We start from the raw sequence: 22,158 nt of genomic DNA, 5'->3' as shown, positions 1-22,158 counted from the left end.
ATGAGGTCCTCTATGTCTCCACGGATATACTCCACCAAAGGGGGCTTCAGCTCCAGCTCTGCTAGCGGAGGGGGTGGGTCCCGGACCCACACCAGCTTCAGCTCCGTGACCATGTCCCGAAACAGTGGCAGTGGTGGTGGGGCCCGCTGTGAGCCTAGCACAGGTGGCTTTGGCAGCTGGAGCCTGTATAACTTGGGGGGTAGCAAGAGTATCTCAGCCAGTGTAGCTGCAGGGGCCTCCTTAGGGCAGGCTCAGGGGGGCTTTGCCCTCAGTGGCAGAGCCTGTATGGGCCTGGGGGCTGGCAGGCAGACATTTGTGCCCACCTGCCCTCCTGGTGGGATCCAGGAGGTCACTGTCAACCAGAACCTGCTGACCCCCCTCAATGTGGAGATAGACCCGGAGATCCAGCGGGTGCGCACCCAAGAGCGGGAGCAGATCAAGACCCTCAACAACAAGTTTGCCTCCTTCATTGACAAGGTGGGCTTCAGTAGAGGGGAGCAAGGAGGAGCCCCTTGGAGTAGAAGTAAGGCCTCTAGAGAGGGGGTACTGGGCAAAGGCTGTTGTAGCCTCCTGTGCACTGGGATGGGGGGTTGATGGGATAATTTTTGGAGCTGTCCTGGCCTGAGCTGGGAGGTGGAGATGGTCTTCCTGGTCTTAACGCAATTGCTCAGGTGAGTCTACTCGTGCGGACTATTGGCCAAGCCCATCTTTAGCATGTTGGAATCTTTACTGCGGTCATGATTAATATGGTCACACAGTAGCCTAAAACCACAATTAAACAATGGACTGTCCTTGTAGTTCCTCTTAGTGGGTGGTCTTTGTAGCCTTTTGTCATTTTACACCTGGAAAAACCATGGCTCCGAGCTGAACAAGTTATCCAAGGCTGAGGGCATGGAGCCCTGACTCTGTCCCCTGTGCTCTTAGCCTTGGAGGAGGCCTAAGGGGCAAAGATGTAATCAGGACCCAACAGAGTGGCTCCCTGGGAAAGTCCCCTCTTTGCTTCTTCTATTCCTCCTCCCTGTTTGGTACAGAAAGCTCAGTTTGGGGTGGACCATGGGGAGCAGGTCACCAGGTCACCACGACCTGGGGATATGAAGTTTCATCTGTCTCAGATTTGGAGAACCCTGACTTCTTCCCTTGTCTCCTTTTTGACAAGGTGGGAGGAGAAGGGGCTCTCCCACTGTTCTATGACATATTCTGATCCATTTCGCTGGCGTCGTCTGCCTTGGCCCTAAGTCCTCAGGCAGTGGGGCCTGATGAGGAAGATCCTGGTCATACCTTGGTTCATTATTTGAGCTTTCTCAAAGGACATTGATGTCCCCTTTCTCATGTGATACTCACAGTGGTGCCATGAGAAGTCAGGGTAGGTGATATTATGCTGATTTTTAAGAAGAGGAAACTGAGGTCTAGTGAGGTCAGGTGAGTTTTCCAGGATCACATAAGTGTTTGGAGGCAGAAGTGGGACTGGGACCCAGATTCTTGGACCCCGGTGCGCGTTTGGACCTGGAGCTCTGGGGACGTGGGACTTTCCTGTGGTCCTTGGAACCAAGAGTTCTCGTTACTGCTCACGACAGGTGCAATGCTGCACAGTCTCCTGGACCATGTGGCTGTGGGCCCAGGTGCTGTGTGGGTGGGAGCCTGGGAGGCTGGATGGCAGAGGGTGAAGCAAGTTGCCCCGCCCACCCTCCTCACCCTCTCCCCTAGTGACTTTTCATTCTTTAGTGGAACTGTTTCAGAGATCACACAAACAAAACCCTTTCTCAGGCTCTCAGAATAACGGCCTGGGAGCTGGGGGCCTGATTGTCTGCTGACTATTGGCTCATAGCCCTGGCTGGGCAGAGAACCCCTGAAAGCTCCCTTTCTGAGTCTATAGAGATGGGGCTAGGGCATCAGTATTTTAAAAAATCTTTTTTTTTTTCTGGAAAAAGTTTAAATTTACAGAACAGTTGCAGGAACAGTACAACATTCTCCTGTATACGCTACATTTTGCCATGTTTGCTTTCTCTCTCTGTATGTGTGTATATGTGTTTACACCATATATATACATACATGTGCATTTTTTTTTTTTTTTTTTTTTTTTTTTTTTTTTTTTTATAATAACTTTTATTAAGCTTCAAGTGAACGTTTACAAATCCAATCAGTCTGTCACATATAAGTTTACATACATCTCACTCCCTACTCCCACTTACTCTCCCCGTCTTGAGTCAGCCCTTTCAGTCTCTCCTTTCTTGACAATTTTGCCGGCTTCCCTCTCTCTCTATCCTCCCATCCCCCCTCCAGACAAGAGTTGCCAACACAATCTCAAGTGTACACCTGATATAATTAGCTCACTCTTCATCAGCGTCTCTCTCCCACCCGCTGACCAGTCCCTTTCATGTCTGATGAGTTGTCTTCAGGGATGGTTCCTGTCCTGTGTCAACAGAAGGTCTGGAGAGCATGGCCGCCGGGATTCCTCCAGTCTCAGTCAGACCATTAAGTTTGGTCTTCTTATGAGAATTTGGGGTCTGCATCCCACTGCTCTCCTGCTCCCTCAGGGGTCCTCTGCTGAGCTCCCTGTCAGGGCAGTCATCGATTGTGGCCGGGCACCAACTAGTTCTTCTGGTCTCAGGATGATGTAGGTCTCTTGTTCATGTGGCCCTTTCTGTCTCTTGGGCTCTTAGTTGTCATGTGGGCTTGGTGTTCTTCATTTTCCTTTGCTCCAGGTGGGTTGAGACCAATTGCTGCATCTTAGATGGCTGCTTGTTAGCATTTAAGACCCCAGACGCCACATTTCAAAGTGGGATGCAGAATGATTTCATAATAGAATTATTTTGCCAATTGACTTAGAAGTCCCCGCAAACCATGTTCCCCAGACCCCCGCGCTTGCTCCGCTGAGCTTTGAAGCATTCATTTTATCCCGGAAACTTCTTTGCTTTTGGTCCAGTCCAATTGAGCTGACCTTCCATGTATTGAGTGTTGTCTTTCCCTTCACCTAAAGCAGTTCTTATCTACTGATTAATCAATAAAAAAACCCTCTCCCACCCTCCCTCCCTCCCCCCCTCGTAACCACAAAAGTATGTGTTCTTCTCAGGTTTACTATTTCTCAAGATCTTATAATAGTGGTCTTATACAATATTTGTCCTTTTGCCTCTGACTCATTTCGCTCAGCATAATGCCTTCCAGGTTCCTCCATGTTATGAAATGTTTCAGAGATTCGTCACTGTTCTTTATCGATGCGTAGTATTCCATTGTGTGAATATACCACAATTTATTTACCCATTCATCCGTTGATGGACACCTTGGTTGCTTCCAACTTTTTGCTATTGTAAACAGAGCTGCAATAAACATGGGTGTGCATATATCTGTTTGTATGAAGGCTCTTGTATCTCTAGGGTATATTCCGAGGAGTGGGATTTCTGGGTTGTATGGTAGTTCTATTTCTAACTGTTTAAGATAACGCCAGATAGATTTCCAAAGTGGTTGTACCATTTTACATTCCCACCAGCAGTGTATGAGAGTTCCAATCTCTCCGCAGCCTCTCCAACATTTATTATTTTGTGTTTTTTGGATTAATGCCAGCCTTGTTGGTGTGAGATGGAATCTCATCGTAGTTTTAATTTGCATTTCTCTAATGGCTAATGATCGAGAGCATTTTCTCATGTATCTGTTGGCTGCCTGAATATCTTCTTTAGAGAAATGTGTGTTCATATCCTTTGCCCACTTCTTGATTGGGTTGTTTGTCTTTTTGTGGTTGAGTTTTGATAGAATCATGTAGATTTTAGAGATCAGGCGCTGGTCGGAGATGTCATAGCTGAAAATTCTTTCCCAATCTGTAGGTGGTCTTTTTACTCTTTTGGTGAAGTCTTTAGATGAGCATAGGTGTTTGATTTTTAGGAGCTCCCAATTATCGGGTTTCTCTTCATCATTTTTGGTAATGTTTTGTATTCTGTTTATACCTTGTATTAGGGCTCCTAGGGTTGTCCCAATTTTTTCTTCCATGATCTTTATCGTTTTAGTCTTTATGTTTAGGTCTTTGATCCACTTGGAGTTAGTTTTTGTGCATGGTGTGAGGTATGGGTCCTGTTTCATTTTTTTGCAAATGGATATCCAGTTATGCCAGCACCATTTGTTAAAAAGGCTGTCTTTTCCCCAGTTAATTGACACTGGTCCTTTGTCAAATATCAGCTGCTCATACGTGGATGGATCTATGTCTGGGTTCTCAATTCTGTTCCATTGGTCTATGTGTCTGTTGTTGTACCAATACCAGGCTGTTTTGACTACTGTGGCTGTATAATAGGTTCTGAAGTCAGGTAAGGTGAGGCCTCCCACTTTCTTCTTCTTTTTCAGTAGTGCTTTGCTTATCCGGGGCTTCTTTCCCTTCCATATGAAATTGGTGATTTGTTTCTCTATCCCCTTAAAATATGACATTGGAATTTGGATCGGAAGTGCGTTAAATGTATAGATGGCTTTTGGTAGAATAGACATTTTTACTATGTTAAGTCTTCCTATCCATGAGCAAGGTATGTTTTTCCACTTAAGTATGTCCTTTTGAATTTCTTGTAGTAGAGCTTTGTAGTTTTCTTTGTATAGGTCTTTTACATCCTTGGTAAGATTTATTCCTAAGTATCTTATCTTCTTGGGGGCTACCGTGAATGGTATTGATTTGGTTATTTCCTCTTCGGTGTTCTTTTTGTTGATGTAGAGGAATCCAAGTGATTTTCGTATGTTTATTTTATAACCTGAGACTCTGCCAAACTCTTCTATTAGTTTCAGTAGTTTTCTGGAGGATTCCTTAGGGTTTTCTGTGTATATAATCATGTCATCTGCAAATAGTGATAACTTTACTTCTTCCTTGCCAATCCGGATACCTTTTATTTCTTTGTCTAGCCTGATTGCCCTGGCTAAGACTTCCAACACGATGTTGAATAAGAGCGGTGATAAAGGGCATCCTTGTCTGGTTCCCGTTCTCAAGGGAAATGCTTTCAGGTTCTCTCCATTTAGAGTGATATTGGCTGTTGGCTTTGCATAGATGCCCTTTATTATGTTGAGGAATTTTCCTTCAATTCCTATTTTGGTAAGAGTTTTTATCATAAATGGGTGTTGGACTTTGTCAAATGCCTTTTCTGCATCAATTGATAAGATCATGTGGTTTTTGTCTTTTGTTTTATTTATGTGATGGATTACATTAATGGTTTTTCTGATATTAAACCAGCCTTGCATACCTGGTATAAATCCCACTTGATCAGGGTGAATTATTTTTTTGATGTGTTGTTGGATTCTATTGGCTAGAATTTTGTTGAGGATTTTTGCATCAATGTTCATGAGGGATATAGGTCTATAATTTTCTTTTTTTGTAATGTCTTTACCTGGTTTTGGTATCAGGGAGATGGTGGCTTCATAGAATGAGTTGGGTAGTATTCCGTCATTTTCTATGCTTTGGAATACCTTTAGTAGTAGTGGTGTTAACTCTTCTCTGAAAATTTGGTAGAACTCTGCAGTGAAGCCGTCCGGGCCAGGACTTTTTTTTGTTGGGAGTTTTTTGATTACCATTTCAATCTCTTTTTTTGTTATGGGTCTATTTAGTTGTTCTGCTTCTGAATGTGTTAGTTTAGGTAGGTAGTGTTTTTCAAGGAATTCATCCATTTCTTCTAGGTTTTCAAATTTGTTAGAGTACAATTTTTCATAATAATCTGAAATGATTCTTTTAATTTCATTTGGTTCTGTTGTGATGTGGTCCTTCTCATTTCTTATTCGGGTTATTTGTTTCCTTTCCTGTATTTCTTTAGTCAGTCTAGCCAATGGTTTATCAATTTTGTTAATTTTTTCAAAGAACCAGCTTTTGGCTTTGTTAATTCTTTCAATTGTTTTTCTGTTCTCTAATTCATTTAGTTCAGCTCTAATTTTTATTATTTGTTTTCTTCTGGTGCCTGATGGATTCTTTTGTTGCTCACTTTCTATTTGTTCAAGTTGTAGGGACAGTTCTCTGATTTTGGCTCTTTCTTCTTTTTGTATGTGTGCATTTATTGATATAAATTGGCCTCTGAGCACTGCTTTTGCTGTGTCCCAGAGGTTTTGATAGGAAGTATTTTCATTCTCGTTGCTTTCTATGAATTTCCTTATTCCCTCTTTGATGTCTTCTATAACCCAGTCTTTTTTCAGGAGGGTATTGTTCATTTTCCAAGTATTTGATTTCTTTTCCCTCGTTCTTCTGTTATTGATCTCTAGTTTTATTGCCTTGTGGTCTGAGAAGATGCTTTGTAATATTTCGATGTTTTGGACTCTGCAAAGGTTTGTTTTATGACCTAATATGTGGTCTATTCTAGAGAATGTTCCATGTGCGCTAGAAAAAAAAGTATATTTTGCAGCAGTTGGGTGGAGTGTTCTGTATAAGTCAATGAGGTCAAGTTGGTTGATTGTTGTAATTAGATCTTCCGTGTCTCTGTTGAGCTTCTTACTGGATGTCCTGTCCTTCTCCGAAAGGGGTGTGTTGAAGTCTCCTACTATAATTGTGGAGGTATCTATCTCGCTTTTCAGTTCTGTTAAAATTTGATTTATATATCTTGCAGCCCTGTCATTGGGTGCGTAAATATTTAATATGGTTATGTCTTCCTGATCAATTGTCCCTTTTATCATTATATAGTGTCCTTCTTTATCCTTTGTGGTGGATTTAAGTCTAAAGTCTATTTTGTCAGAAATTAATATTGCTACTCCTCTTCTTTTTTGCTTATTGTTTGCTTGATATACTTTTTTCCATCCTTTGAGTTTTAGTTTGTTTGTGTCTCTAAGTCTAAGGTGTGTCTCTTGTAGGCAGCATATAGATGGATCGTGTTTCTTTATCCAGTCTGTGACTCTCTGTCTCTTTATTGGTGCATTTAGTCCATTTACATTCAGGGTAATTATAGATAAATAAGTTTTTAGTGCTGTCATTTTGATGCCTTTTTATGTGTGTTGTTGACAATTTCATTTTTCCACATACTTTTTTGTGCTGAGGCGTTTTTCTTAGTAAATTGTGAGATCCTCACTTTCATAGTGTTTGACTTTATGTTAGTTGAGTCGTTACGTTTTTCTTGGTTTTTGTCTTGAGTTATAGAGTTGTTATACCTTTTTGTGGTTACCTCATTATATACCCCTATTTTTCTAAGTAAAAACCTAACTTGTATTGTTCTATATCGCCTTGTATCACTCTCCATATGGCAGTTCAATGCCTCCTGTATTTAGTCCCTCTTTTTGGTTATTGTGATCTTTTACCTATTGACTTCCATGATTCCCTGTTATGTGTATTTTTTTTTAATTAATCTTAATTTGTTTGTTTTTGTGATTTCCCTATTTGAGTTGATATCAGGACGTTCTGTTTTGTGACCTTGTGTTGTGCTGATATCTGATATTATTGGTTCTCTGACCAAACAATATCCTTTAGTATTTCTTGTAGCTTTGGTTTGGTTTTTGCAAATTCTCTAAACTTGTGTTTGTCTGTAAATATCTTAATTTCGCCTTCATATTTCAGAGAGAGTTTTGCTGGATATATGATCCTTGGTTGGCAGTTCTTCTCCTTCAGTGTTCTGTATATGTCGTCCCATTCCCTTCTTGCCTGCATGGTTTCTGCTGAGTAGTCAGAACATATTCTTATTGATTCTCCCTTGAAGGAAACCTTTCTTTTCTCCCTGGCTGCTTTTAAAATTTTCTGTTTATCTTTGGTTTTGGTGAGTTTGATGATAATATGTCTTGGTGTTTTTCTTTTTGGATCAATCTTAAATGGGGTTCGATGAGCATCTTGGATAGATATCCTTTCGTCTTTCATGATGTCAGGGAAGTTTTCTGTCAGAAGTTCTTCAACTATTTTCTCTGTGTTTTCTGTCCCCCCTCCCTGTTCTGGGACTCCAATCACCCGCAGGTTATCCTTCTTGATAGAGTCCCACATAATTCTTAGGGTTTCTTCATTTTTTTTAATTCTTTTATCTGATTTTTTTTCAGCTATGTTGGTGTTGATTCCCTGGTCCTCCAGATGTCCCAGTCTGCATTCTAATTGCTCGAGTCTGCTCCTCTGACTTCCTAGTGTGTTGTCTAATTCTGTTATTTTATTGTTAATCTTTTGGATTTCTACATGTTGTCTCTCTATGGATTCTTGCAACTTATTAATTTTTCCAGTATGTTCTTGAATAATCTTTTTGAGTTCTTCAACAGTTTTATCAGTGTGTTCCTTGGCTTTTTCTGCAGATATCCTAATTTCATTTGTGATATCATTAAGCATTCTGTAAATTAGTTTTTTATATTCTGTATCTGATAATTCCAAGATTGTATCTTCATTTGGGAAAGATTTTGATTCTTTTGTTTGGGGGGTTGGAGAAGCTGTCACTGTCTGCTTCTTTAAGTGGTTTGATATGGATTGTTGTCTCCGAGCCATCACTGGGAAACTAGTTTTTCCAGAAAATCCGCTAAAAAAAAACTGCAGTCAGATCCCTATCAGAGTTCTCCCTCTGGCTCAGGCTATTCAGATGTTAATGAAGCCGCCTGGGGAGGGTGGGGGAGGGAACAGAGAGATAGGAGAGTAGCACCTCAGAATATAGCCAGAGTTGCTTGTCTTGCTTGGAATGACTCTTATATCTGAGATTCCCGCGGGCGCGTCGCCTATGTGTGCTGTCTGTGTGGAGATTGCCCCTGGGGGGTCTGGCCCGCTGGAGTCACGGTCAGATCCTCCGCTTCCAGCCCCACGCCCAGCGTCAAGGCTCCCCTACTGGGACGGTGCACTCTCGACTCCAAAATCAGTCGCTGCCTCCCGGGGACTTCTCGTCCCTCCAGCCGCGTGGCCGTGCCGCCCCCGTGAACCAGGTGGGCCCCCTCCCGGGGTTAGTTCAGATGGGTGGAGTAGCTCCCCGTGCTTGTGCCGCGACCGAGTGTCCCGGCTGGAACGCTGTTCTCCCCGCTCCAATACCAGTCGCTGCCTCCCGGGGACTTCTCCTACCGGCTGCGTCCCACGCCGCCCGCGCGACCCGGATGGTCACCTTCCCGGGGTTAGTTCAGGGGGTGGAGCAACTCTCCGTGTTTATGGCGTACCTGCGTGCAGTCCAAATCCCTGTGGGACAGTTCCCCGGCTCGGATGCTACTCTTTCTGCTCCAAGATCAGTCACTGCCTCCCGGGGACTTCTCCTAACGGCTGCGTCCCACGCCGCCCGTGGAACCGGCTAGTCCCCCTCCCGGGGTTAGTTCAGGGGGGTGGAGCAGGTCTCTGTGCTTGTGCCGTACCTGACTGGTATGCTGGCTCCAGGCTCTGGAAACAATCGCTGCTTCCCCGTATTAGTTCGTTCTCCGTCTCTAAATCTGTGTTTGTTGTTCAGCGTTCGTAGATTGTTATGTATGTGATCGATTCACTTGTTTTTCCGTGTCTTTGTTGTAAGAGGGATCCGAGGTAGCGTCTGCCTAGTCCGCCATCTTGGCTCCGCCTACATGTGCATTTTTAACAGTTGATTATCATGCGGAGTTAGGGTGTAGAAACATTTGTCTAGTTCGGTTTACCCAAGAGAGTGAGAAGGCAAGACCCAGAGAGAAGTGACTTGTGATCAACTAGTAAATGGCTGAGCTGAGGGTTTTATGTAAATTAACTCTTTAGAGTTCTTTTCCTCTGATTGCACTGCCATTTCCAGCAAAGCTTGTTCCCCTTGGCAAGGTGTAGGCCCTGCACTGGCCCTTTGATGTCCTGGTCTGTTAATGGTGGGAGGTGGTGGGCCCCTGTCCTCGGCCCCTCCCATGGCTGGGAGATGGTACTAGCTTACCTTTCTTGCTCTGGCTCAGGTGCGCTTCCTGGAGCAGCAGAACAAGGTGCTGGAGACCAAGTGGGCACTGCTGCAGGAGCAGGGCCAGAACACAGGTGTCACCAGGAACAACCTGGAGCCCCTCTTTGAGTCCTACCTGGGCAACCTGCGGAGGCAGCTGGACGGCCTCCAGAGCGAGCGGGGGAGGATGGACTCAGAGCTCAGGAATGTGCAGGATCTCCTCGAGGACTTCAAGAACAAGTGAGGGGAGCTGGACAGGCTGGGCCATGGCGGGAGGGGGCGTGGGGGGAGGGGGCGTGTGAGGAGGGAACAGGATGGGGGAAGGATCACAGATAGACTTGGGTCCCTTAGGCACTCAGATCTAAGACCCACTGCTTCCTGCACTGTCAGGTTGTTTGTGACGATTTCATAATCTTATAGAAAATGTAAATGTTTATAAAAGTGGAGAGAGTAATATAATGAACCCTCACGTTCTCATCACCCAGCTTTAAAAATTATGAACTCACAGTGAACTTTGTTTTGTCCATACCCCTACCCACTTCTCCTCAAATCCCAGCCATCATGTCATTCCATTCACAAGCATTTTACTGGGCATATTCATATACTTCATCTGCATAATTTGACTTGATAAAACATAAGGACAATACCGTAATTACACATAAAACTTTTAAAACGATAATTCCTCAATATCATAAAGTATCCAGTTTTGACTTGCCAGTTGTTCCATAAATGTCAGAAATTCTAAAAAGACAGTTTGTTTGAAACAAGATCCAGATAAACCAAACCAAACCCAGTGCCGTCGAGTCGATTCTGATTCATAGCGACCCTGTAGGACAGAGTAGAACTGCGCCATAGAGTTTCCAAGGAGCGCCTGGCAGATTCGAACTGAAGATCCAGATAGGATTCATATATTATGATGGGCTGATATGCCTGTTTATAATCTTATGGCACAGCTTAAAATAACTTGCTCCATAATTTGACACCTAAATGTCTCAACAAAAGCAGCCGGGGAGGAGTTGGTCTCTTAAAACGATGTGGCGCTGACGAAAGCGGAGGTAAAGGGTAACCGTTGTTGACGCAGCTTCACCGTTCTTGTAAAGCCTCCCCAGGCCTCTGACCCAAAGAGATGGCTGCTCTTGATTGCCATATTATTGCACAAAGTCTGTGCCCCTTTCTTCAAAAGGGGCGGGGAGGAGAGAATATTGAAATAAAGATAGTATCCCATGTTCCTTCACTGGTAGGCTGCATTAAAGAGCTGCTCCCCAAAAGAGAGCTTGGCTGACATGGGGCCCATCAGGACTTCCTTAATGCAAGTGGGTCCAATGCCTAAAAGGCAGAACTGGACTGAGACTGAGTCCCTGGGTGGAGCAAACAGTGTGCACTCGACTAATAACCTGAAAGCTGTCAGTTCAAACCCACCGAGTGACGCCGCAGAAGAAAGTCCACGTGATCTGTTTCCGTAAAGATTACAGCCAAGAAAACCCTATGGAGCAGTTCTACTCTGTAACACACGGGGTCCAGTCCATGGCTACTGGTTTGGGTGTTCTTTTGGCTTGGGCTGGGCCTGGCCTGAGACTTCTCTATGTAACAGGTACGAGGATGAAATCAATAAGCGAACTGCTGTGGAGAACGAGTTTGTGGTGCTCAAGAAGGTGAGCAGGGCAGCAGGGAGTGGGGAGAGGTGGTCCTTCGGTTTCCAGGAGGCTGGATTGACTTGGAGAAGTGAGTGAGAGCCCCGGGGACCGAACCATGCGCCCTGCTCTCTTCCTTGCCCCCAGGATGTGGATGCAGCGTACATGGGCCGAATGGACCTGCACGGCAAAGTGGGCATCTTGGCCGATGAGGTTGTCTTCCTGCAGCATCTCTATGAAATGGTGAGTTTGTTGTGGACCAGGATAATTTGCATACATTTACATTTTTTTTTTTACATATACCTTAAGGATTTCCCCTGGAGGTCTGATCTGAATTCATCAGTGCAGGTTAATGGGTAGAAGATGGAACTTTGACCCTTTTATCGATTATTAATAATAACGTTCATGTATTGAGTGGTTATGGTGAGCCAGACACTGGGCTAATCTTTTTTGTTGCATAATATTCTCAACAACTTCATAATGTAGGTATTATTATTTGTCTCCACTTTATAGTGGAGGACTCTCAGTCTCAGAGTAAATCTCAGGTCACATAGTAAGAGGCAGAGCTAGAACTGAAAACTGGTTCTCTCGGACTCCAAAGTCTGGCTCTTGTCGCTCTGTTATGCTGTTCTCCTTCTTCCTGGCCAGTCTGTAATGGAGCAAGGGATGGAGAAACAGAGATGGGCAAAGAGGGAGGACTAGGGTACCAGGTTGGAGCAGGAGGAAAGCTGTGGGCAGTGGGTAGGCCCAAGAATCCAGAAGGGGTCATAGGGGACAAGGGGGCTTTGCAAACTAGGGTGAGAGGATTGAGCTTAATGTGAACTGACTATAGGATCAGAGACTATTAGAATCAGTAGAGACCTCAAGGCCAACCTCCCGCCCACTCTAAGAATCCTTTCTATAATATCCCTGACAGGTGATCATGTAGCCTCTACTTGAATACTTGTAGTGACAGGGAGCTCACTACTTTTTAAGGCAGGCAGTTCGATTGTTGAACAACTTTGTTAGAAATCTGGCCTGAATCTTGTTCCCATGACTTTTATTCCTTGCTTCTGATTCTGCCCTCTGGGCTGTAAATAACCAATTGTTTTCCATGTGACATATGTCTTTCATGTGACAGTCCATTAGGGGTCAGGGTGATTAGGGGACTGGAATCTGTGGCATGTGAGGAAGCTCAGGGAACTTGGGGTTTTCAGTCCAGAACTCAGACAACAGGGGGGTGGAGACTTCTAATACTGCACTAGGTGATATACTGTTTTTAGAAGCCATTTCACAATGTTGGCTCCCTAGAAGCCCCTGAATTTTTTCACGTGAATGCTTTCAAGTCAGACATGCACCCACCTTCCTCTAATTTCTGGGTAGTTGGATTTTTGAAACTGAATGCAAGAATAAGTCCTTCTCTCCTTCCCTGTGAAATATCATCGTGGCTTCATCCCATCATTTTAGGCTGTTGTGAAAACTGTCGGAAACTTTTAGTTTGGTTATCTGGTAACATTACATTAAGGCAGACAGGACCCTGTGGTTCTTTACTGTGACTTCCTCTCAGGCTGATGTCACCTCAACCATCCAAAATCCGTGCTTGAAGTGGCTCAGTGACTTTCAAACCCACTGGACCACGCCATCATCTGGCCTGATTTTTTGGTCTTATTTTCAAGAATGCCATGAAAGTCTTGGTCAATTGATGGCAGTTTTAAAACTTTTTTTTTATTTTAACAGCTTGGTAATACAACCATGAAAAATAGCGAAATCTATTTGGCTTGATTTTCCTTGGGGGATCTTGCTGGCTCTATGCCTCACAGACACATTTTACAATTCATTCTAGAGGTTTGTAGGAGATTGACATGGAGCTTGATTTGGAGAATTCTAAATCCCTCCCTCACCTTTGAACATCAGGACATTTGTAGACCCTCTCCTATGAGCCACATTTCTTAAGGAGCACCGGGGGAGTTCTCTCATTACCTCAACATCCCCTTGGTCTCCTGGGACATGCTTCTCTGGCCTGGAAACCCAGCTCACCAACAAGGCCAAGGCCTTTCATACTCTCTGTGTCTGTATTGGACTTTCACTTCCTGTCAAGCATTTTATCGTGCCCTTTTTAGTTTGATTACTGTTCTTAATGGAAAATAACATAGCAGTTGAGTTGTTGGCTTTTCCTGGGTCTTCTGAAGGAACTGGCCCGGTGGCGCCTCCCTTGTTCTTGCCTAGAGCTTATCTAACAGGCCCTGTCCACTGGCCTTAGCATCTCCACCAGCTCTTCCTTGGCTGTGCTGCTCTTTCTCCACTATCTCTTCATATCTGGTCAAGATAGAGCTTCCTGGGAAATATTCTGGGCCACCATGCTGATTTTTTAGGCGCCTCGCTAAATTCTTCTTTACTTTTTTTAGGATCATTGAAGGTCGTTCATTGCTTCCGGCCTCTTTATTCCCCTCTCTTAGGTTCTGGACTCTTTTCGGCCAGATCACAAGTTCTCACTCCTTCCTCCCCCTTCTCTGAATGTTTAGGAATTGGCTTCCTTATTATCTAAGACATATGTCTGATGTGCCCAGTGTTTCTTTTCTTTACTATTACTTGCCCATTTAACAAACATTTACCTAGTACCTTCCATGTGGCAACAGAAAGATGAAGTCCCTGCCCTTGGGAGGCCTGCAGTCTGGTGCTGGGTTGTCATGTGATGACAGCCATGAAGAAGGCTGTGGCTGACCCTTCCTGGAAGGCTAGAGGTGCCTTTAGAGGAGAGGACATTTGAGTTGGACTGTGAAGGATGGTGGATAAGTCTTCAAAGGAGTAGTGGGAAGGGCCTGCCAGCCAGGGCCCCCAGCCGGTGCCTTGTCATGGAGGCATCTAAGAACATTGTGTGTTTGGGGAACAGCAGGTGGTTGATGGGCTGAGTATCGAGTGTATGGGGAGAAATAGGAGGAGAGGTGGAAAGAGAGGGCAGGCTAGAGACCAAGTCTGGGCCACTTCCTGTCAAATTCCTCATCACCCATCAGTGAGTAGAAATGATGGCCAAAGCAGCAGCTTCCTGGTTGCCTCACCTACTTTATCAGAGACATGATGGTCAATATGGCACTCAGAAATTGATCCCGTGGTCTGGTTTTGGCCAACCCGGGTACCATAGGGAATCTGGAGGGCGAACTGCCCTTCACTGGCATGTCTTGTAGGTTAGAAAAGCAGCCTCTGAGGCCTCCTGCTGGCCTGGTGGTCTGTGGGATCCAGCCTCTCCTTCAGTGAAGCCATTTCAGACTCTCTTTCTCCTTTTACCCTTGCTCTGTTTCTTTGGAAAGCCTGACCTTTCTATTCCCTTGTTCTAGCAAGGCCACCATTCTCATCCGCTCATGGTGGTGTCTGGTAGGTATTTTTTGCCTCCTTGTCTTAAAAAATCCAAGTTGAGTTCCCTCAGGACCACACTCTGCCATGAGTCTGTAGAGGGACCCTGAACTGCGAAGTTGTGGAGGGGGTGTGTTGCTTCAAGACGATGACGCTGGCAGTGTTGTCATGAGTGGGAAAGAAGATAAGGCAGGCTTGTGACAAAATGATATCATCTGTAACAAATAAGCCTAGCAGGAGAGAACTCTGGGCAGATAGAAATGCATTTTACTAAGCACTCACCATGGGCTATGTATGGATCTCACTGAAGCCTCAAAACAACAGCATGAGGAAGCTATTATTATGGTCATTTTACAGAACAGGAAGCTGAGGCATCATGAGGCTTAACGGCTACTTCAGTTACATGGCTAATGAATTTCAGGCTCGAGACTTGAACTTAATAAGTTTGTCTGTCCCCAGAGCTCATGTCTTTCCCTAAATAGTGCATGTTTCAGGTTTTGCATTGCCTGCTGCCTCTGGGATCTGCCTTCTTAATGACAATCTAACTTTGCCAGTCTAAGTGAGTATGGATATTGGTTTCAGCTTTGGTATTTCTCATTCTTTTTATTTCTATCTCTATTTTAGTCTATGTTATCTCAGGTTCTGGTGTTATTATTACAGTGAGTAGTTTAGGTTCTAGTTGTTGTTGGTATTATATCAGATGCCCTAGGTTTGCAACTGGGCTCTCCACTTACTAGCTGGTGATTTGGGGCAACTTACTTAATCTCTTTGTCTTATTGTCAAAGGGCATGTAATGAGTTAGTATCTAACACAGTGTCTGGAACCATAGTAAGTGAGAGTTATTATTAGTATATCTCTGTCTCTATGGTCACTTTGGTTACACTGAAGGACCAGTGTACGTGAATAGCTAGAAACAAGTCCAGAACACAGAACGTATGGATTTTTAGAAGGAAGATTCTCTACTTGTTAGTAGTCTCTGAGGAGTACTGAGTGGATGAATGATTTGAGCAGTGCTGGTCTTTGGGACAATCTGTTGGCAGTCTGGAGCAGGAAGGACCAACAGAAAAACAGAGGCAGAGCCCAACTGGGGACTGACAGAGTTAGGACCTAACTATGGAGCTGTCCCCAAGGCTGGGGCAGAACCCTGGAGTCCCCGTCTCCTAACCTGCCTGTCACAGGATCTTTAAACTCCTGTTTATGTGTTCTAAAGATGATATTTCTAGACTCCTGTTCTAGTAAGCTGATGGCCCTGGAAACACAGAAAGGGTCCGAGAACATCACGATGGCCCATAAATATTCCAGAGTAAACCACTTAGGCTTTGGCCTCAACTCACTTGTTCTAGTCAGGGCCTCACCCTTGTACCTGGTGACCTTGGGTGTGTTACTCCTCTTCTCCAAGCCTCTTTCCTCATTTGCAGAGCAGGGATAACAATACCTACCTTCAGGAACACTGTGAATGGTGCTGCAGGTTGTTAACTGGCTGAGTGGAGAGTGGGGCTGGAATCTGGCCACACTCAGCTCCCCAGGCCCTGGTTCAGGCTGCCTCCTACTGGGAGGCGCCTTTTCCCAATTTGCACAAAAGCATCCTATAGGCCAGCTGTGGCCTTGCTTGCCTTGCAGGGCCTGCTGAGGATTAAAAGGGAAAACATGTGCTAGCATAGCACCTGGCACCTAGCTTGTGTGTCGCAAGTGTACATGCCTCTTTCTCCTTTAATCTCTCAAGAAGAGAAATGAAGTCTAGAAAAATGGGAGTTCCATTTCACAGCTGGGGACACGAGACTTTTCCTTGCAGTTGGGGGTCTCCTTCTAGCGTGAAGCCTGGAGAAGGGCACAGGCCTCCTGAGGCCACCTGGGGGCCTCTGTCCTCCATCTTTTTACAGCGTCCCTAGAACCTGGGGCAGTGGTGCAGGTAGCAGCAATTTCTGTTTCTGCAGGAGCTGAGCCAAGTGCAGACCCATGTGTCTGACACTAACGTGGTCCTATCTATGGACAACAACCGAAACCTGGACCTGGACAGCATCATTGCTGAGGTCAAGGCCCAGTACGAGCTGATTGCCCAGAGAAGCCGGGCTGAGGCTGAGTCCTGGTACCAGACCAAGGTGAGGAGAATGATTGGCTCCAGTTATTTGGGCCACGGCTGGACACAGACCTTTATCCATTGTGAGAGGCCTGAGTCACTTGGCCCCTTGGAGGGGCCTCCACCTTCGAGGGTGGGCTCTAGAGTCAGTGCTTAAGCATGTGACCTGGGAACTGACATCTCACGGTCATTTCTTTGGCCTCCAGTATGAGGAGCTGCGGGTGACAGCTGGCAAGCATGGGGACAACCTGCGGGACACCAAGAATGAGATTGCTGAACTTACCTGTACTGTGCAGAGGCTGCAGGGTGAGGTGGACGCAGTCAAAAAGCAGGTGGGCCTTGGACTGAGGGCCTGGGGTCAGGCCTGGAGGCTGGTCAGGGAGGGAGACCTTCTCACTGTTATCCTGAGGGACAAGACCTGCTTTTCTTCTGACTGATGAGACATACTCAAATGCTGTGTCATCAAGATCAACACCCTCTTTTATAGTGGCAAAAGGCCCAGATAGGGGAATAGGCTTGTCCAAGGTCACACAGCATATAAGTGGTAGAGCAGGTGGAATGACCTCCTCCAATGAGACGGGGCCCATTTCCAGAGGGTCAGATCAGGAGTCTGAGGGTTCAAGGGTCCAGGTCACAGCTGCTGACTCCACCTGGGGGATAGCCAAAAAGTGTGGACTCCTCCCCAGATCAGAGCGAAGCATTTGGTTATTGATGAGGTTGTTGCATTATTTTTTAAAAATCTCTTCTGAGGCACTGGGCTGAGCTGCAGTGGGAGGGATTGAAGTTAGACTTCAGTAAGAACTTTCCCAGTGGTGCTACACGATCCTGCTTGTGTAATAGTATCTCCTCTCTCAGATGAATATTTCTCCTTTCCTTTTTTACCATTTGTTTGGGGCGAAGGGGTGGGGTGGTGGTGCCTGGCTTGAGGGCAGGTGACTCTGGAGAGAGTGTTTCCAACACCCCTCACCCTGTGGGCAGTGCCAGCAGCTGCAGATGGCCATCACAGAAGCAGAGCAGCGTGCGGAGGTGGCGCTCAAGGATGCTCAGAAGAAGCTTGGAGACCTAGATGTGGCCCTGCATCAGGCTAAGGAGGACCTGGTACGGCTGTTGCGTGACTACCAGGCCCTGATGAATGTCAAGCTGGCCCTGGATGTGGAGATTGCTACCTACCGTACCCTCCTGGAGGGCGAGGAGAGCCGGTGGGTGCCCCCCTGCCCCCGATTCAGGGGCTTCCCTGTGCTACCTGATGAAAGAACCTGTGTAGTCTAATGGTAGGGGCAGGGGACCAAGGAGGGAGCCCAGGAGGCCGGGCTCCTGACTTATCATCTGAGGGTAACCTCCCACTGCTCCTTCCTCTGTCCGCTCTTCTCCTTGGTTGGCACAATCATCCCGCTGTTAACCTTTGTGGTCGCCCACAACAAAACGAGGCTGGGAAGATGTAGGAGACCTCTCTTCCAGCATTAGATCTCACCACCAGTGGAAGCTTTGACCTGGATGGTGCAAATGGTTTGTGCTCAGTTACTAACCTAAAGGTTAGCGGTTCGAACCTACCCAGTGGTACTACGGAAGACAGGCCTGGTGATCTGCTTCCATTAAGATTACAGCCAAGAAAACCCTATGGAGCAGTTCTACTCTATAACACATGGGGTCGCCATGAATTGGAACCGACACAATGTTTTTTTTTTTTTGGTCTTTGGGGAAAGCAAGAGACAGAGAGAAAGTCAGTTTAGTCAGAACCTGAGCAGCTGTTTGTGGCGGGGGTTTTGTTTCCATCGGAGCAGGGATACTGTCCATGGCCCACAGGGAGAGAGAGGGGCAGGGGAGGAGGGCGTAGGTGGCACGGCCTGTTGGCAGCTCTGCTTCCTCCGCAGCTTTAGGACTTGGTTGAAGAGCTGTGAGTCTTAGCGCAGGAGCAACCAGCCACTCATTTTTTTCTTGTGGTAAAATCTATATAATATAAAATTTGCCATTTTAACCATTTTAAGTGTACAACTCAGTGGCATTAATTACATTCACAGTGTTGTGCCTTCATCACCGCCGTTTATTTCCAAAACTTTTTCATTATCTCGAACTGAAACTCAGTACCCGATAAGTAATAATTCCCCATTACCTCCTCCTCCCATCACTGGGTGGTGCAGATGGTTAATATGCTCAGCTGCTAACTGGAAGATTGGAGGTTCAAATCCACCCAGAGGTGCCTGGGAAGAAAGACCTGGCAATCTACTTCCAAAAAATCAGCCATTGAAAACCTTACAGAACGCAGTTCTACTCTGACACATAAGGGGTCACCATGAGTCAGAATTGACTCAAAGGCAACTGGTTTTGCCCCCTCCTCCTGGGCCCTGGTAACCACTAACAACCTTTTGTCTCTACTTATTTGCCTATTCTGAATATTTCATATAAGTGGAATCATACATTTGTCCTTTTGTGTCTGGTTTATTTCAATTAGCATAATGTTTTCGAGGTTCATCCAGGTCATAGCACGTATCAGGACTTCGTCTCTCTTTATGGCTGAGTAATATTCCATTGTATGTATGGACCACAACACATGTGCACGCTTTCCATCATCTCCTGGTCTCATCATTTTGGCCTTGGCTTTCGAGATCTGACCTACCAAGTTGATCCAGTATAAAGGCAGAAGGAAGGAGAGGGTTTTCACTCAGGTTCTTGAGACCACTGACCCTTCACTCGGCCTTTCTGCTTCCCCCAGGATGTCTGGAGAATGTCAGAGTGCGGTTAGCATTTGTGAGTATTTTGCTGCCCAGCCCCTGCCCCATCCCCGGCCTGGTTCCTTTCCTCTGCTCAGTTCATTCAGCCTGTTCTTGGCCTCAAGTGCACTCCCCTCCATGGGTTCTCCTGGGGGGCAGGTTCGGGGGGGCCTCAGAGAACATGCTTTCTGCCCCAGGCTCCTCTATCTGTTTCCCTGGGCTCCACTGCCTGATTTGATTCCACCCCTCATCCACTCCTAGATGTCATCCAGCCCTCTCCAGGTACCACTGCCCTGCCTAGCCCGGACCCTTTGCCTTGCAGCTGTGACTGGCAACTCCACCACTGTGAGCAGAGGCTGCTCAGCTGGCTTCGGGGGTGGCATCTCCCTGAGTGGGGGTGTGGGACGTATCAAAGGTGGCTTCAGCCCCAATGTGGGCTACAGCTCTGCCAAGGGCAGGGGCGTCTCTGGTGGCACCTCCATCCTGCGAAAGACCACCACAGTCAAGACGTCCAGCCGGAGGTATTAGCTGCTGAGCCTTGCTAGCCGGGGTGCCTGCAAGCCTCTCCCTGTCCCACTCACCTGCCTCTGCTGCCCTCCCCACCCACCCTCCTTATGAGCAGGATCAGCCCAGAGGACCGATGATCTCCTGTATTTGCATGCCAGATTACCTGCATGTGATTTGCATTTGGGGAAGGGCTTAAATCTATCCAGGTTTTCTCCTTAGTTCTGTAATGGGATGGGGAGGTTAAAGTCACCAGCTCGAGGGATGTGTTTGGTGATTGGGGGGCATCTTTAGACCATCGAGAGGAGGCTGGATTTCCCAGGCCATCTCAGCTCCTCACCTGCTTGGCTCATCTGCTCTGAGCTCAGGACAGGCTGAGGAAGGAGAGATGGAAGTTGGAATGGTCCCCCTAAGGCCGTTCAACCTCCCCAGTCTTCGACCAGACCCCCACCCTGAATCTACCCACACCCTCCACCCCTGTCTGTGCCTGTGTCTCAATAAATGGCAAGTACAGCTAGCTCTCTGTGGCTCCAGAGTCTGTCCTGCCCAGTTGCGGCAACAACCACCACCACCAGCACAACGACACACTCACCAGGTCCCAATCGCCGTGTTAACTAAGCATGTTTGGCTCACTACCTTCAACTACTCTAAGTCCAGAATCAAACCCATTGCCATTGGGTCGATTCCGATTCATAGTGTCTGTACATCAGAGTAGAGCTGCCCCACAGAGTTTCCGAGGCTGTAATCTTTACGGACGTAGACTGCCATTACTCTCTCCCATGAAGTGGCTAGTGGGTTCTAATCATCAACCTTTTAGTTAGCAGCTGAGTGCTTAACCACTGCACCACGAGGGCTCCTTCAACCACTCTAGGACTTGTGTATTCCTCTCTCCACTGCATAGGGCACAGTAGGAAATCGAGGCTCAGAGGCAACACGTGAGTTGCTTAAGCCAGGACACAGTGGTTACTGAGTGCTGCTCATTACCCAGCCCACTCCCTGGTGATTATTCAGCCTTCTGCTAACTCTGGGTGGGGCAGACAGTGTGATTTGTTCAGTGGAAAGATCTTGGACTTCAGAATGAGGCAGCTTTAGGTTTAAATTCCAGCGCTGCCACTTACTAGCTGTGTGACTTCAGTCAAGTTACTTAACTGCTCTGAACCACAGTTGCTTCCTTTGTAAAAGCAGGATTGTGATGAGAACATGCATAAAGCATCTGGTTTGTGGGGTACCTCACGAGATTCATGGTTACCCTGGGTGGTGCAAACGTTTAAGCGGTTGACTACTAACTGAAAGCTTGGTGGTTCAAACCTACCCAGAGGATCCTCGGAAGAAAGGCCTGGTGATCTGCTTCTGAAAGGTCACACAGCATTGAAACTCCGTGGAGCACAGTTCTACTCTGCACAGATGGAGCTGCCATAATGGGAATTGACTGGATGGTAACTTTTTTTTTTTTTTTTAAATGAGAATGGGTTCCATTTGCTGACCTTCCCCCTGGCCTCTGGCTTTCCAGAGCATCACGTTGGAATCAACATGGTTTGCTCTCTTAGCTCCCACTTCTAGTCATTGATACGTATCCACATTTAATTAGCTTTTGTGGTTCACAAATGCGTCACTTTGCCTGTGACCTTCACAGCAGCCCCAGAATTCAAAAGAGGGTATGTTATACCCCTTTTCGCTGGTGAGGAAGTTGAGGCTCACGGAACTTAAGTCTCATGCCCAAAGCCGCACAGCTGGTTAGTGGCGGGTTAGTGATTCCAGGGCTGCTGATCCCAGGCCCTCTATCTTCTGTCCACAGAAGCTGCCTCTCTCCCCACCCTGCTTCCATCACTCACCAATCTTATTGATTCTTCCTCCACTGTGTCTCTCAGAGCCAACTTTTCCTCTTCATCTCTACAGTTCCCTACTCTGAGCCCAGGTCCTGCTCCACACCCTACACCCAAGTAACTCCGCAACTGGCTGTCCTCCCTGTCCCGCCTCTCCCACAGTCCCAGACCTTGTGACCAAATCAATCTGCCTAAATCGGAGCTTCCCTCATGGCCCTCCTTTCCTTGGCACTGGCTGCTCCTGGTTAATGTGGGAATGGACCGTCCTCGATGTCCTTTCCACTCTTTTAGCCTGCCTACTCAGTCCTCCTTAGAAGATCCCAGAAAAGCGGAAACTTCTGC

General features: G+C 46.4%; 1 protein-coding gene across 1 annotated transcript; it reads left to right on the top strand.

Moving 5' to 3' along the window:
* KRT79 (keratin 79) lies at positions 1-20,017 on the top strand. Its single transcript, XM_049883224.1, has 9 exons — positions 1-477; positions 9,766-9,986; positions 11,338-11,398; positions 11,525-11,620; positions 16,639-16,803; positions 16,988-17,113; positions 17,760-17,980; positions 19,492-19,526; positions 19,812-20,017. The coding sequence occupies exons 1-9, from the start codon at positions 1-3 to the stop codon at positions 20,015-20,017; spliced, it is 1,608 nt and encodes a 535-aa protein (XP_049739181.1).
* Positions 20,018-22,158: the final 2,141 nt, after the last annotated feature.

Source organism: Elephas maximus, chromosome 4, assembly GCF_024166365.1.
Source record: "Elephas maximus indicus isolate mEleMax1 chromosome 4, mEleMax1 primary haplotype, whole genome shotgun sequence".
Taxonomy (NCBI): domain Eukaryota; kingdom Metazoa; phylum Chordata; class Mammalia; order Proboscidea; family Elephantidae; genus Elephas; species Elephas maximus.
Note: the sequence above shows the minus strand (reverse complement) of the source record. Positions and strands in the feature narration are given on the sequence as shown.